The sequence below is a fragment of the Egretta garzetta genome, unplaced genomic scaffold (genome assembly GCF_000687185.1).
Source record: "Egretta garzetta isolate BGI_Z169 unplaced genomic scaffold, ASM68718v1 scaffold781, whole genome shotgun sequence".
Lineage (NCBI taxonomy): Eukaryota > Metazoa > Chordata > Aves > Pelecaniformes > Ardeidae > Egretta > Egretta garzetta.
Window position 1 is genome coordinate 290,886 of NW_009258579.1, and position 17,473 is coordinate 308,358.

The 17,473-nt window shown below is 37.9% G+C and overlaps 1 protein-coding gene across 1 annotated transcript in view; it reads left to right on the forward strand.

The window, feature by feature from the left end:
* LOC104134416 (dystonin) overlaps positions 1-17,473 on the forward strand; it is a 111,172-nt gene that overhangs the window by 65,530 nt on the left and 28,169 nt on the right. The window contains exons 39-47 of the mRNA XM_035903398.1: positions 3,211-3,312; positions 4,473-4,646; positions 5,463-5,618; positions 8,032-8,229; positions 8,733-8,861; positions 11,949-12,119; positions 13,482-13,637; positions 13,870-14,076; positions 15,756-15,875. Coding sequence (XP_035759291.1) covers positions 3,211-3,312; positions 4,473-4,646; positions 5,463-5,618; positions 8,032-8,229; positions 8,733-8,861; positions 11,949-12,119; positions 13,482-13,637; positions 13,870-14,076; positions 15,756-15,875 — 1,413 coding nt within the window. The remainder of the gene's footprint in view (positions 1-3,210; positions 3,313-4,472; positions 4,647-5,462; positions 5,619-8,031; positions 8,230-8,732; positions 8,862-11,948; positions 12,120-13,481; positions 13,638-13,869; positions 14,077-15,755; positions 15,876-17,473) is intronic.

A 17,473-nucleotide genomic window follows, 5' to 3' on the forward strand; every position in this document is an offset into this window, starting at 1 on the left:
TTTCCACAGAGCTGCTCTCCAGCTGAGTGGATCCCAGCCTGTGCTGCACTCCTGGACTGTGTTTTCCCAGGTGCAAGACCTTACACTTGTCCATGTTGAACTTCATAAGGTTCTTGCTAGCCCACTCTTCCAGCCTATCCAGGTCTTCCTGCAGGGTGGCTTTCCCTTCCAGAGTGTCTATTTCCCCACTCAACTTGGTGTCGTCTGATCATCCAGATCACTTATGAAGATAATAAAGAGTGTTGGGCCCAATATCAGTCCCTGGGGGACCCCACTTGTGACAGGCTGCCAGTTAGAAAAAGAGCTATTTAACCCCACCCTGGGTGCAGCCAGTCAGACAATTCCCCACCCAGCACACAGACTACTTGTCTAGGCCATAATGCATTTCTCCAGGAGGGGGCCATGGGGAAGCATATCAAAAGCCTTGAAGAAGTCCAGATAGACAATGTCCACTGCTTGCCCCATGTCAACTGAGCAGGTCACTTTATCGCAGAAGGCCACCAGATTTGTCAAGCACCATCTGCCCTTAGTGAAGCCGTGTTGGCTTTTCCCAATCACGTGTCTCATTTGACTTGTGATGCCCCCCAGGAGGATTCATTCCATAACTTTCCTGGGCGACTGAAATAAGACTAATGGGCCTATAATTACCCGGATCCTCCCTTGAGCCCTTCTTGTAGATAGGGGTAACATTCACCTTCCTCCCAGTCCTCTGGGAGAGCAGCCTTGCAATGACATCAGCCAGCTCTCTCTACACCCTGAGGTGGATGGCGTCAGGGCCCATCAATTTCATAGGGGTCAAGCTCCTGTAATAACTCACATATTAACTCTTCCTTCACTGATGGTGGGTCTATGGTTGGATCAACCTGGATTTTCATTCCTGAAGCCTGGTACCTGACAGTGTTGGTAAAGACAAAGGTGAAGAAACTGTTAAGAACCTCTGCCTTTTCGGCATGGCTGGTGACTGGTTCACCTCTTCTGTTTAACAGAGGGCCTGTGTATTCCTTCTGTTTCTGCTTGTAGTTTACATACCTGAAGAACCCTTTCTTGTAATTTTTGACATCTCTGGCCAGTTTCAATTCAAGCTGAGCTTTTTCTTTTCTAACTGCATCTCTGCATGCTTTGTGAATGCCTTTGTAGTTCTCAACAGATAATCTTCCACTTTCTCTGTTCCTGGTATAGCTGCTTTTTTGGTTTTGAGCAGACCTGGGAGCTCATGGTTGGGCCAAGGGGGCCTCTTACTCTGCTTGCATCCCTTTTCCTTTATAGGGGATAAACTAGTTTTGTGCTTCCAAGAGTGTGTTCTTGAAGAACTTCCAGCACTCACTAGCTCCTTTATCCTTCATGGAAGCATCCCACGGAATCCCTCTCAACTGAGCTCTGAGTACACTGCATTGCTTTCTTCATGTAGTTGTTCATATACTGCACTACGTTTAGATTCAAAATCAATGTCCCTTTGTTTAGTGATAAGAGCAGAGTTTTTTTGATACCACACAAATTCACAGTAATCTTGCCCAAATTTTCTTGTGATAGTCAGTGCTTCATGTGATAGGTGAGTTGAAGTTGTGACACATTTACATGATCTGAAAGGAACAGAATATAGGTCCATATACTCACTTGCTGCTATTTTCTTTGAGTGGAGGACATTGAAAGAACTTCAATTTTATTCCACCTTTTTCATAAGTCAAATACTTAAGTTTTAATATCTTAAGCAAAAAAATATTAACATAATGTTGCTGGACCATTTTACTAAATCTTAGTATAATTTGTCCAATTATAATTCTTTAGAAGATGATTAATTTTTTAAATCAGAAGGTAAATTTTCAAGCATTTTTTTTAAGGTATCTTTTCTCATATGTGCTGTGTTTGGGTTTTGGTTTTGGTTTTTTTCATATTCTTTGCGTGTTTTGGCTGAGTGGCATGCCTCATATCTTTTGCCAGTGAATGGCTAGAAGATTGAAACATTTGATAAGATTCCAAACATGGTCATATTTTGCAAAACTATTTTTTTCCTCAGTGGCATTATTGTCTTTCTTGGTTCATTAAATCTTTAAAGTTAAGAGTTTCACATGACACCAAGGGCAGTTGCTTCTGTGTTCAGGGGAGATCAAGCAGCAGAATGTTCCTTAATAATAATGCAAGATGCTTGTTTTCCAGTGCACCCTCACTAGGTATTTTTCTCCAAGCTCTCTTATGTTCATACTGCTGGCTTGTAGGGTTACACTGGGAACATAGCCATTGGTTTAAGTGCTTTCTATTTCCTGTGGCTGTACATTGTACATCCTGCAAGCCTTGGTACTTTGTGAAAGAACTGTACTTAAATGCCTTCTTATGCTCATTTCAATAGACAATATGAAAACTATTGTGGACAGATTGTTAGCTGCAGCTGCTTCATCCTGTTAAGCTCATTGGGGGTAATTCTCCTTTTCTCAAGGAGCTGTGTAGCAGTGGGGAGCTCTGACAAGCTGTCCTAAGCCTTTCTCCATAAGGAATTGTAGGTAACAGAGAGGAGGAAAAGGGCCTAGCAGAGGTGTTTTTTCCCCTATGCAATTACCCATATTGATATAGCTGTTCTTAATCTGTAGAGTGGACTATTCCTGAGGTTGTTCTGCATTATATCAGGAGCAAAAGTAGTACCCACAGAGCCTCAGAAATTGAGAGACTTAATTTGTTTTTTAAAGTTCTAATTGCATTATCCTATGGAGATTCAGTCAAGCTCAGTTATGGCCCTTCACATATGTACTGAATGGGTCGTGTTCCATGTTCCTTACATAGTTAACATCCTTCAAAAGGACTGTTAAAGTGTGTTATCATTCAGCTACCACCTTGCATCTTTGCTCCAAAGGACTGCAGAACAGAGTTTGTCTTGTGTTTACCTTTCAGGGTATTCAAAAAAATTGCTCATTTTACTCAGGAAGGGGAGTATTACTCAGCATGAATAGTACTAGCAGAATATTACTGCTAATTTGCATCATGTACGTTCTTGTAACCATTGCATGGAATTCTTTAGTTAATATTTGATCCCTTGTATTGCTAAGAAATCTAGGTTTCACCGAAGAAAGATATTTTCTTTCAAAGAGCACAGCAATGTTGTTCTATGGAATAAAAAAAAAAATCTGATATTTTACTTAATACGACTTTCAAATATGACACTATTTCAGATATGACACTGTTTCTCTGCTCATGCTTCAATTTCACACTGTGATTTTTCAGGCAATATTTGACTGGGTCGACATTGCTGGCAGCAAGTTAGCATCTATGTCCCCAGTTGGAACAGATCTGGAGACAGTGAAGCAGCAAACTGAGGAACTTAAGGTATGAACTATTAATTTATTTCCTTTATATTTTAATTTGTCTGTATTTTTTTGTGTTGTTTGGTATAATTCTGTATTTTTCAAGAGTCAAAAGCAATTTTCATTTTCACTTGCTAGTAAAAAAGAATCTATGAAAATTTCAGATAACATTTCCCTGCAAACTTTTCGTTTTAAAATGTGTTTCATTTTAAAATCTATTCCAAATTTTGGTGAGGCTACATTTTATTTTGTTCTGATAGCCCAGAAATACTTGTAATAGCATTCATTCTCTTTCAAAGGCTATGAGGTGGTTATGTACAGGGTTCTTTTGCTATGACTTTTACATTTTCTGGTTTCTACCATGAACAGCTTCCCTGAGGCTCTGAGAGAATGCCTCCAAAGCTTCAGTTCTGCCATTATAGGCTTTGTCTAAATGCTCACACATATCACAACATTCCCAAAACATGACTAAGCTGAAAATCAAAATGTTAGGCTAGCTTAGAAACCTGTCTGTATGGATCTGTGACTTGAGTATGCTCCTGACATTGGTAGGCTGTTAGCTATATATAAGAAACGGGGATGCATAATGATCAGGGAATGTCCTTGGTTTTGTTGCTAACTTGTACATTTTTTGGCTGTGGGCAGGTTGCTTGATCTATCTATTTTATGATGTAACTTCACATGAACCATAAACTTACATAGTTCAGAAAAACATGTGTATGCGAGTTGTATTCAGACAGCTGCCCAAGTTGCATGTACAAGAGAGGGTGTTCTACTAAAGAAAATTCGCTTTCAGCTCTTTTGAAGAATAATTCTGTTTGAAGTTTAAAGTATTACATTACCACAGCCACAATAGCTCGAAGTTGCTCAAGATATGTTCTGCATTTTATACAGACCAGACAGATCATTGGAGAATACTTTCCTGCTGGGCATCCTTATCATCCTCTGGTCACAGTTAGCGATATCTGCTAGAATAGTAAGACATTGCTGCATATTTTCAGTTAGCTGGGACTGTCTGGTTTATCAGTGTCTTATGAGCATTTTGACCCTGGAAAACAAACCCCCAAATTTATGAAAGTTGACAGCGATGCATTAGTATTGTAAATATTGCTGTACTATGCTATATTCCAGAAGATCATTACTTATGATATGTATGTTTATATTTTTTTCTATTTACCATAGCAATTTAAGACAGAAGCTTATCAGCAGCAGATAGAAATGGAAAGACTGAACCATCAGGCAGAACTATTGCTGAAGAAGGTAACAGAGGAAAGTGACAAGCACACCGTTCAAGACCCTCTCTCAGAGCTCAAACTAATGTGGGACAGCCTAGAAGAAAAAATTATAAATAGACAGGTAAGTAAACTTGAAGGTGGGGGCTTTATTTATGACTTAGATTTTTGAGAAAAGCTTTTTAAGATGTATAATGTTTTTATCAATTTACACATTTATTCCTTTTGGTTTGGAAATTACAGAACTATATATAATAGAAGATGAATTTTACCATTAATTGAGTTGTTTTTATGGTTTTTAAATCCTTAGCAGTATTTTTTGTCCCTTCCTCTGCCAGTGGTGCCATGTCAAACCATTATTTCATTTTGATTATTTGATGACATCTTAAGTAGCAGTTGAAAACATGTTTATATGTGTAAAAGTAGTATTAGCTGCTGAACTGACCACTTTAAAAAAAAAACCAGACACCTAATATTAAACTGTTTCAGTGCTCTTTCTTTAAATTATCAAAGTGAAACAGAGATTTAAAGATGCCTTGCTTTGAAGTGAATTTTTCTTCTAAATTGAATCATTTCATGACAGAGGAAAGGTTTTTAAAAAGATCATGCACCAAATTGCATTTATGTTGAAATTATGTTTTAAATGATGAAAAACTATTGTCATATCTCTGATGAGAGAACCTTCAAACTTAACTCTGCTCTGGTTGCACGGGGTTTTCAAAGGTCAGGAATTTAAACGTGGAATGTAAGGCTTTACAGGGGAATTGCTAACTCAGCTCTAACTATAAAGCAGTTGCTTGTGTTGGATAACTGTTTCTCCCTGGGTTTTATGCTATCATATGCATGGACTCTGCTCTGGATTATGGTGACTAACAGTAATATAAGCCAATTCAATAGCATTGTGAAACCATTTTATTGTTAATTTTATTTTTACTTATAGCACAAGCTGGAAGGTGCCTTGTTAGCCTTGGGGCAGTTCCAGCATGCCCTGGATGAGTTACTGACGTGGCTGACACATACAGAAGACTTGCTGAATGAACAGAAACCTGTGGGTGGAGACCCCAAGGCTATTGAAATTGAACTTGCCAAACATCATGTACGTAATTATAATGAATATTAACTGAAATGTTCTTTTGATGTTTATCTTAGTGATGAGTCTTGTGGTAAAACTTAGCACGTGATAAATAATTCTCTGTAGAGATTTTCAAGATGGAGATTATAGCTGAAATGCAGGCTTGGAATAACTAATATCTTTGCTCTTACTCCTCCATATTCCCTCCTTCCTTGTGTATGCCATGCAAGTGATGTAGGTTTTAGCCAAAAAGCAGCTCACCCTAGTTTCCACCTTTGTTCACCTTAATTTGAGCCAGGGAACTCAAAAGTTATTGAACCTGCAGCAATAAACTCCTTGATTAGTTCTGTTTAGGCCAGGTCTCACAAAATGCACGTGACCATTACACATCTTTCCTTCCTGTTTCTTCCTTCTCAGAAAATAGTGATTTGTTGTTTTGAATTCTGCAAAATTGTATCTCAGCTGGGTCCAACTAACACAAAGACTGCTTCTCTGAAAATCTCAGCAAACTTTAGGGGTATACGTGCCCCATCTTTTTCTTTTCGTTACATACAATGTAGCATTAGGGGTTTTTTTGGTTTTGTGGTGAGTTGGGGTTTTTGTGTTGATTTTGGGTTTTGTGGGGTTTTTTTGTATTTTTACTGATTATTGTGGCTTTAGAGCCCATGGAATAATGCTTCCCTTGTGCCTTTATTTTGAAGAGTAGCTCCCAGGAGCAAGAGATCTTCTCTCTTTTTGTGACTCGGTGCTGTTCATGATGATGTGTTCTTTCTAGGCATGAAGATTTCGAATTAACCTCATAAATCATCTCCTTTCCTTTAAATCTGCCATTTAATTTTTGGCCTGCATATGATGTGAAAAGGATTCAGAGTACGTTTTGGATTTAGAGAGAATTGATTGAATCTGACAGTACACAGATAATAAAGGCATTTTCATTGTTTGTGGGAATGCAGCTATGCAGTTTCTGGAGCCTTTTTGGTGGTCAGTTGGAACTCGAGCAGAGTAAAATATCTACATGCCCTGTGTGACTACTGTTAGGAACAGGCCCTTTAAAAAAAAAAAAAATTAGAAATCCAGCTTCCACTCCATGAACCTTTTATATTCTTATCAAACGGAAGTGTTTTACTACTGAAGAAGCATCCAGACATCGTTTATGACTTCATCTACCTTCAGTGCTGAAGGAGTTCAGCAAACACATGAAGGAATCTACTTCCTTTTCATAAAATAGAGTTTATAGGTTAGAAAGTTCACACAGTAGTGCATCCTGTGGTAGCCTGGAAAAACATCCATCTCTTGAATGACTGGAAAAAATAGACCTTGGTCTTAGTGAGCCTCATCAGGAAGGAAGGGATAAGATGCATCTGCTGTGAATATCCCTTTTTTTCACCCTGTTAGGAAAATAAAATAACTAAGACCTTCCAGTGCTTAGCTTAGAAGAATGAAAGCAAATGTGATGTGTGTTTTGTGTACAAAGGTTACTTGTGACTTGCTGTTTCATCAGCTGTTTTGTATATTTTATTTAAAAGTTCCTTTGTATTTAGCTCTATATTTTTTCCATAAGCTAGCAGTTTGAGGGAGGTGAGTTTGAACCAGACCCTGTGGAAGACAGCAGTCGTAAACTTTAATGTCTTTGGTGGGGTTTACCATTCCCTTCCCAACCATTTAGCATATTCTCTTTTTCTGTTCTTTATTTCTGGTATTTTAAAGCATTAGGCTTTTTTTTTTTTTTTTTTTTTAAATCTTTCTGAAAACAGCATCCCTTTCCCAAATGTACTTTTTGCATTTTATGTTTTACTGTGGTTGGTGATAACAGATTTTCAGCCAGATGGAGGAGGAGGTCTTGTGGTGTTAGTATTACAACCATTCCCCAGCTTTTAACACAGCTGAAGTGTCCTGGTAGCCTGACATAATGTGAAACGAGTTGTAGACCTGAAAAAGACATCGTGGCAGTCAGGTTGTTGTATGGTACAGCAGGCACATAGCACTCTTGTTCCTCTCTCTCCTGTCTTCTTAGACTACTGCTCCACAAGCATTTGGCACTACCACATATAACACTGTTTTCACACCTTACCCTCAAAAACAAAGAAAAATCCTATTAAAGAAAAGTATGTAGTAAATTAAGGAACGTGAAGAAAAAATTCTTTACTAGCAGTACCAGAAACCTTTTATAATTTCAGAAAAAAAATATGTATTCAGAAGGAATATACTAGTTTTTCCAAGATATGAAATTAAAATGTAGCATTTTGGCAGAATGGTCTGTTAACTGCTTTTGACTGAAGAGACCTGAGTTATTAGCTTTAATTGCTAATACCTGTGCTGATGTTAAACTATTGCCATGTCACTGGATTAGAACTAGCTCAGTCCTCAGTCACTGTAATTGCCTTCATTCAGTAACTTGTCAACATGGCCAGTCATACATACTGTGTTACAATTGTAGGTGCTACAAAATGATGTTTTAGCTCATCAGTCTACGGTGGAAGCAGTTAAGAAAGCAGGAAATGATCTGATTGAATCAAGTGCTGTTGAAGAAGCAAGTAATTTACAGAGCAAGTTGGAACTTCTGAATCAGCGCTGGCAAAACGTGCTGGAAAAAACAGAACAAAGGAAACAGCAGCTGGACAGTGCCTTGATCCAGGTGAACAGGAAATGATCAAATAAAGAGATGTGTCTTTTTACATGAAATACATAGATACATGTATTCAAAGTTGGCCTAAATCAAAACCATAATGCAGACGCTCCTGAATTTGGAGAAAGTTTGAATCCAGCTGTATTTTCCACAGCTGGCCACTGTCTTTTATAGTGTTGAATCAAGACTTCAGCTTTTGGCCTACATATTTTTAAAGGGTGAAATTTCTGTATAGGTATATTATTTAGGGAAAACTTTGATCTCACAGTTGCTCATTTAGCTTGCTTTGAAGATTTCCATGGGTTTTGGGTTTGGTTTTATCATTTAGATGGGATTGAGCTAGTTTAAATTTGAGGTTGGTTTGGTTTTTTCTTTCATTTATTTTTTCCTTTCATTTCCTTCGATTATTGCTAATATCTGATTAAATTTGTTGCCAGTATACTTCTGTATTTGAGCTAGTATTAGAATGGAGAACATTTAAGTAAGCTCTAAAATGATATGGTATAATTTAGGCCCAAGGTTTCCATGGTGAAGTTGAAGATATGCAGCAATGGCTGACAGACACTGAACGTCAGCTGTTGGCATCAAAACCTGTTGGAGGCTTACCAGAAACGGCGAGAGAACAGCTTAATACCCATATGGTAAGTATCAGTATTAGAATGCTTTGCAAATTGCATTTCAGGACTAACTCTTTCAGGAGTGTTTATGGTAAATACAGAGCATGTTCTATATATCACAATGTCTGTACAGTATCTTAAAAAATTTTTAATAGCCTTCAGAAAAACACTGTTATTTTCAGTGTAGAAGTAGTCACTTGGGAGATGCCCAAAGCTGAACCATTAATAGTGTTGAGACAGAAGTAAAAGAACTTCTGCGTCCTTATTCTCAGAAAGAAAAACAGAAAGTGTTTGCAGATTTTTCGGTGATTCCTATTCTTCTTTTACCTTCTGTCCCCATAACTACATTTATGCTTTTTCTAAGATACGAAGTTGAATCTAAAAGTGATCCCCATTCATTGGACCTTGAATTGGACCTTGAATTAAGAGACTCAACCTCTATTTTTCATTTAACCAAAGCTGACATTAAAGTCATCATTAGCACAGATGGAATAAGGACTACTGGCCCATACAGAGATCCTGCTTTAATTAGAAATGGCAAGCTGATGAGGATACCTGAGTTATTCCCTTTCTTTCCTTCCTTTCTCTTTAAGAAACACTATATGGATTTCTCTGCCTCAAAAAAAAAAAAGCATTTAAACTTGAGCTCTTACCTCAGAAGAAGGTGGTTCCTAGTGCTCCATTCACGTAAAATCATGCTGTGCTGTTAGGCCAGGATATAAGCCCAAACCCAGTGATCTAAACTCCTGACCTGAGTGATGTTTACTGTGACACAGTTTCCATTAGAATGCTGCATTGTCAGAGCTTTAAAAACAAAATTTTATTTTGGAATGATTTTAAAGTCCATTGCCTGCCAGTGTGAGGCACTTTTTTTCTGCAAAAATTTACCAGTAACTGTTTTTGAGAAGAAAAATAATTTACAATTTTAAAATCAGTTATGACCGGAAACTAGGATAAAACACAGAAATAACCTTGCAGTTTTGAACCCCACCAATCCTTCTCTTAAAAAGGGAAAAAAAAACCCTATTTTGGTTTGGTTGTTGGTTTTTTTTCTGTGAGCATGGGACATAATTACAATTCCATGAGAGTCAGTGGAGCTCTTTCCATTTTTCATCCTGGACTTGAAGTCAGATCTGGACCAAAAAATTTTCCCTGGAAAATTTCACAGGTTTTTTGGTACATTCTTTTACTATGCAAATTTTCTATACTTATTGCACTTACAGACTGATTAGTTAAAGAATCTTTAAACTGAATGTAGTATTACAGTTGGAACAAATGCGAATGTGGCCCCAGTAATATGTACTCTATATGTACAATCATCTCCTAACTGTATGTGTACATTTTAACAGGTTGTTACTATGTTGCGGGTCATCATATAACTGCAGGCATTGACATTGTTATCCTTTAACGGATATCACCCTTAAAATATAGGACTTTTATTCCAGTATAGTTAAGCCTCAGTGCAAGTGCATCTGTGCAGATACGTGTAAATTTTCTTTTTCATTTTTTTCTTTTTTTTTTTTTTTTGGCAGCTGAAATGTTGAGGCTGCTTGTCATGTTGAGTACTATTTATCATAAGTTTCAAATTCAGTTGTGCTCCTAAGAGATACAAACCATCTTAATCTGTGACGTGTAACTGAAGAAGAAAGCTTTGCACTGTATCTTGATTTGTTTCTCATTGGAATTAATGTTATGAAACATCTTCTTGATTATAAGGTCTGTTTCTAAAGATATGAATAAAAGAGCCCTCAACCATAATCGGTTCACAAGTGGAGCTGAGATTGGGCAGCGTTTCCAGCTAAGGCAGCTCCAGGAAGACAAAAAGATATGGAGAGACATTACAGGACACCAGCAAGGAAGGGGCTTAAAGAGGCCTCTTTGGCTGCCCCAGTGCTGCTCAGAACATCCCTCTCCTTTTCTTAAAACAATTGTTTTTCTCAGTTCCTCCTTTAAAGTAACTTTAATTGCTTCTGTCCTCTTAAGAGTGTGACTGCACTGCAGAATTAACCAATGTGATGAGCCCCTGTCTTAGACTGAGCCCTGCCCCAGTGTTCAGGGCCACTCCTGTGCTGTGTCTCACCTGTGCTGCGCTCCCAGTGTTTACTTCTGAGGGGTTCTTGTGCTGCAGTAAAATAAAATGCTCTGGGGAGTTATGGAAACCAGAAATATTGTAGGGAGATTGGGAGTGTAGGAGGAAGCAGGCTAGGTGACACCAATTTTTATAGTCTTCAGAAAGCAAGCAAGGAAGCTTTCAGTCCTGTTAAAATCTTAGCTCATGGTTGAACCTGCTTCGCCATGTTCTGTGATCATGTACAACCCTGTGTACATTATCTCTTAACCCAAAGAAAATGCTGGGTTTGGGTTCTTGTCCTGGGAATCAGAGGAAAAAGTTATTTTCCTCCTATTTGCAAGCTACTTATTGCTCATCTCCTGGAAGATATTCCTCATTTGGGAATCTGCAGCAACTTCGTTGGTATATTTTTGGATGGTCTGTTACAAATACTGAACATGCCCTTCTGAGTCAGAGGGATGCGTGGCAGCTCCCAGTCTCTTGCCACCTCATCTTTAACATAGCTAGCAAAGAATAGTAGAACATGTAGCAACTAAAACAGTTACCATTATTCTTCCAGCTTTCTTTGTATGTGTAAAATGTCTTCAGTGCTCTTGCCTAGCGAGTGAAGGAAGATACAGGCAAAACAAAAAAGACAATATATAATAAAGCAGCCCTCCCAAGTTGTCCCACCCACTTTTGAAGGTGTATTAGATAGGTCTGGGCTTTCAGCGCACTGTATAATGCTGACACTTTTTGTGTTTCAGCTACAGATGGATTTTAAACCAACCAAGTTGTAGCAAATCATGTGCAATAAGTGCATAGTACTTTCCTTGCCAAGCTTTGGATCTCAGAGAAAACATCTGACAATACAAGTTCTCATTTCCTGAAGAATTGGGCCCTTTCTTTGCTCATTTGGCTTTTTATTAATTACATATGTTTCCTTTATTAGTCTTAATCATACCCACTAAATGTTGGGGGAGGAATAAATCTTATACTAGTATTTGTAAAGAGTATTGAATTTCTACCTGACTTACTTTTTGAATGCTTTCTTTATTTAGGAACTTTGTGCTGCCTTTGAAGCCAAAGAAGAGACATATAAGCGTCTAATGCAGAAAGGCCAGCAGATGCTTGCAAGATGCCCAGAGTCTCCTGAAACAAACGTTGAGCAGGACATAAATAACTTAAAAGAAAAATGGGAATCAGTACAAACAAAGCTCAGTGAAAGAAAAGTATGTGGTTTTACATAAAAATAGAAGTGTAAATGATTTATTTAAGAATGTTAATGTTAAGTGCTTGTATGCATGCATACCTGATTGATCTTTTAGATTTAAAATCACTTGTAGAGACAGTTATGCAGAATTCATTGGTGTGTTTAGAAATTACTGGGAAAAAATGGGATTCAAGAAGTCGATTATCCATAACTGGGGGGAGGATGGGTGAGAATGGCACAAGTCTGTTCCACAGAAATACCTTAACTGATACTGGTAATGCTCATTTGGTAGAATGAGGGCTTTCCTGTTTTTTATTTCAGTAATGTTAGACAGAAGAGAGTGAATAAAATTATTTGATCATTCAAGTCTTATCTCCTTCTCAGGACAGAATTGTTGCATTAATCTTCCCAGCTTTTATCCATTTTTTGCCTTAAAACTCCCAAATGCTTTTCCTTCTGCTGGTTACTTCAGGTGACTACCTTCTGTTCTAATGTAGATCAATGATTTCACTGATAGGCAACATACGCTTTCTTACTATTAATTTTCATTTTGCCTTCATTCCTTCACGAAGTATGGTCCATTTGTACTACCTCAATCAAACAATGAAGAATATCAGTAATTACAAACAGAGGGACTCTCTGTACAGTCCTGATAGATATAAAGCGCAAATATTTAAATCACAACTTCGTTATATTTTAAAGTAAGAATGCTGATGTCTCCTAAGGTAACTGTATAATGTAAGAATGTCAGACCAATTAATACTCAACATGAGCACCTTCTTGCAGGAAGCGGTAAGGTTGGAGTACTCAGCTAGGCCAGCAGTGCAATTGTTTGAAAATCTGACTGCTGTCTTATCAACAAAAATTCTGTATCCAAAATTAGTCTTGGTTCAGGCAAGCAAAATTACAGTTGGGCTTTATTAAAAATAAGTGGTCTTGGCAAACTGGTTCTTTGTTTAGTGCAAGAAAATAAATTAGATTAATTCTTTGAGGCTCCTCCAAATGCACTGCCACCTTAGATTTCTGAGATTCTACTGGGGTTGTAATGAAATTGATAAATCTCTATGTCCCATTAGGATTAAGTAGTAGAAGATGTAGTGTTGTATCAAGATAAAATTTTCCATATTGCTAGGTGCTGTATTTTCTACTCATCTGTCATACATAATGTTACCGTTACTCTTCTATCCCTCTCCTTTTAATATGCTCAAATGTAGGCTGTTATTTTAAAACTCAGAGACTTTGAATTGGAAAAATGTTTTAAAATGCTAAACTAAATGCTAAACTAAAATGGTTTTCTTCAACATGCTGAACTAAAATGGTTTACCTGGCTGAAGCCCCTGCACAATATCAACTGCTATTAACGTATGGCATATCTTTACAGACCAAACTGGAAGAAGCCCTCAATTTAGCAATGGAGTTCCACAACTCACTTCAAGATTTCATCAATTGGCTTACTCAGGCTGAGCAAACTCTAACTGCAGCTTCTCGGCCAAGTCTTATCTTGGACACAGTATTATTTCAAATTGATGAACACAAGGTATGTAAAGAAACAGATGTGTAATGTTTTTCTCCCACTCTTGGACATTGTTAAAGTATCTCCACAATGAACCCTGAAACACTGGCACTCAGAGAAAAAATTAATTTGTTTTAAAATTAAATTTTATAGTCCTTCTCGCTACATCATTCTTTATCAGACTGGTTTTTTTTCAGTGTTTACCCACTGCTTGAGCAACATAGTATTCAGAGTAATTTTCTCCCTTTTTTCCAAGGTTTTTGCCACAGAAGTGAATTCTCATCGAGATCAGATCATAGAGCTGGACAAAACTGGAACACATTTGAAATATTTCAGCCAGAAACAGGATGTTGTCCTTATTAAGAATCTGCTGATTAGTGTACAGAGTCGATGGGAAAAAGTAGTTCAGCGCTTAGTTGAAAGAGGAAGAGCTTTGGATGATGCAAGGAAAAGAGCCAAACAGGTAATCGGACAACAGCTGTTGTACAACTCTTTGAACTTAGCTGTAATTACATCCAGACGCTTGAAGAATATAGTGCTTTAAAGCACTTTAAAGAAAGTCTGCGTTTAGTGTAACAGTCACTGTTGAGTTAGTGGAGCAATTTCTGTGATTCAATCATAGAGCACTTCATCTGGGAGGTGAAAGCGTCATTTTCGACCCAAGCAGTGACTTCTGTCTGCCATACAGGATAGTCTGAAAAAAGAAAGTTACAGTATGGCTTCCAGATGTATATTAGTGCCATCTGTCCTCAAAAAGAGGTTTCACAATCAACCCCTTATATTTTAAAGAATGTGATGAACCCCTTTCACTAATCTGTGGGATTATGCCTTAGTATTTTCTTCTTGGGTTTGCGTTATGCCCTGATTAATACCCAGCATTTCCTCAATACCTTATGCAAGTTACTAGACCAATATCTTCTGTGTGGTAAGATATCTCCATTTATTTCTTTAAAAATCTGGAGAGGTTTTTTACACCGTTTTCCTCACCAGGGAGCATTCATGGTTTTTTTTCCTTAGATTCATGTTCCCCTCACTGAGGAACATAAATTATAAGATGCAAAATGCGTGAGGGGAATGTAATCTGTTTAAATGTCAGTAGGAAGTTCTAGCTTCTTTTTATTCAAGTGAACATGACCATTCAAGATTTGGTCATGTTCACAGCCAAACCACATTCCCATGTTTGCTGCTACCACCACTCAGCTCATAGAAGAAGAACTCCGAGCAATAAATTAGCCTGGAAGCCAATCAAATGTTACTTATTTTCCAGCAGTTTCTCTTGTGTATTCATAGACACAACAGTTCTACAATGAGATGGATTTAATCTCTATATCCATTTGCAAAGCTGAATACAATAAGTTATTAATTTAGTATGACAACTATCTATGCAGAGCAGGGAAGGAGTACTGAAGGGGACTGGTGTCAAGGCCTGATCCACAGCCCTGAGCAACAGGGGTCAGGAGCCTGGAGAGGTTTCTGAATTAGTTCCTTGTGCTTTCATGTGTAGGCAGCCCAGGCAAGAGCAATTTTCAAGAGAGACGCAGAGAGAAACAACCAGCTTAGAAAAATTGAATCCCAAAAGGATGCCACTTTGTGAAAGCTGGTTGAATCTTTGGTCTTTCCCTGCTTCCTTCCCTGAAGCACTCTTTTTGCTGAGACAGGAAGGAAGATCAAGGCTCTGTTCCTTGCCCGTCATGATAGCATTTGATATAATGAGAGCATTTATGAGCATCCCAGGGAAGATCTGGGGCAGTCAACCAGACAGGAGTTTTCCACAGTGATTTACTGCTGTTGTCCCATATAGGCAATAGCTAAGCCCCATTCTTGCTGTATTTACTATTCATTACTGAAAATGTAGGAATCTAAATGACCAGCACATCAACAGAAGTTACCAATAGGTCTTCAAAAGATGCATGCTATATGTGCAGATCATATACATAAAAGGTTGCTAATTCACCTGGGAGAAAGGAGGCTAAGTCTGGTGGGCACATGGTTAGGCTAGTCCCTGCTTGAGAGCGCACACCAAATCTTTGCGAAGTCTGCAGAGTACTTTGGCCTGTAGAGAATTGGTTGGGGTTTAATGTTTTCAGACTACTTTATGAACCAGTGAATTTTAAAATCCATGCAAATCTCTCCTTCCTGCAGTTCCATGAAGCCTGGCACAAACTTATGGAATGGCTAGAAGAGTCAGAGAAATCTTTGGACTCAGATCTTGAAATTGCAAATGACCCTGACAAAATAAAGATGCAGCTTGCACAGCATAAGGTGAGTCATGAGTGATGACATGCAAAGTGCCCAGTGAGATGCAGGTAAGTCTGTCAGCCTTGTACACTGGTCGGTCAGCAAAGGAAGTAGATTTGTGGCCTTCCTACAATGGAGTGCTTATTAGTATCGAATTAAATGGTGGTGTGTTACAGGTGGGGAGTGAAAAAAAACTTTTCGCAGTACCTGATCTGTGGGGAAATGGTTAATTATGAAGAGGAAAGACATAATGATACAGCACCATGGAAACTTTAAAAAGCAAAGTAATACTATCTCAGAGTAGGAATCTCTGAAGAGGTTTTATTACAGGCTTTTTTCAGTCCTTAAGCCACAATTTTACCATCCAGTTATTTGGGTTGGGATTTTCCTTTTAATGCTACAGGACCACCTCAAAACTGAAAAATATTCTTGTATTTTGATTGGCAGTTGCTTTTTATGTCAAGTGGAAATATTAATTAGATCCTCTAGAAAGTACAGTGACAGCATTAGTAGCAAAGGCTGGTTCTCCTCATGGGATTCAAAATTCAGCATGAGCTTTCCCCAGACCCAGCTACTGTAGGTGAAAATGTAAAAATCTCCCTGATTGACCTGGCATTTCAAACAAATAAAGATAATGTAAAAGCTCCGTATTTCTATCAGAAACAGAGCAAAAGGATGGATGTCTTTACTTCATTTTTACTTTTGTAAGGAGCCTAGAATAATATATTGCTGAGGATCAAGTGGGTTAGTGGTAGGATCTTCAGAGACAGACTGTGTCTCAAGATTTATCTTGGAACAGTTTCATCAGAGCGAGAGTATTGAAAGGGCATTCATTTTTCTACATTTTGATATACATTTACTTTTCATGTCAGTCTTATTTTTCTCATTTACTCCTATTTTTTCATTATGCACAATATCCCTAAGGGTTTGCATATCTAATTTTTCCCTCTCAGTGTAGCTTCTGACGGTTGCTTTTATCTCTGACAAGTTTTGCCAAGTATATTAATGATTGGTTACTGAATCAGTCTGCTTTGTATTTTTATCATCTCTCAGTTTACATGATGATTTAAGTATTGTTTATCAACCAGGAAAATATTCCACTTTAATATGGGAAAGTTGGCTGTTGGTCAAGCAAAAATAGTTTTACCAATGTTTGCTGTTAAAACTTTTAGATAAAACCTACATTAACATTCTGTTACACTAACTCTGCAATTTCAGTTTGTTCTGGGATTGCTGCTGTTGCCAGAATTTGAAGTCAGTGATGGGAATTTAGGGGAAAAAAAAATCTTTCTGTTAAGATAGTCTTTCTTGTCTTCTCTGACTCTTATCAATCTTTTAATGCTTCCACTCCTCTCTTTTCTTTATATATAAAGTTCAAACTCCTCACAAAGTACGGTCAACATGCTGTGACTTTGCTTTGAGGTCCTTTCAGGTCCCGAGGTTTGACTCTCTACTTTTGCTCTCCTCCCCTCTTCTGAAATGTTAAACCTGATAATCCCACTTGTTCATTATACCTACAGCAGTTTGTTTTATGAGCCCAAGCTTCCTCACATGGATTGGCAGACTCATCGCTTCTCTCAATGATATCTTTTCTCCAGCTTCCTTTCGTATGAAATGCCTGC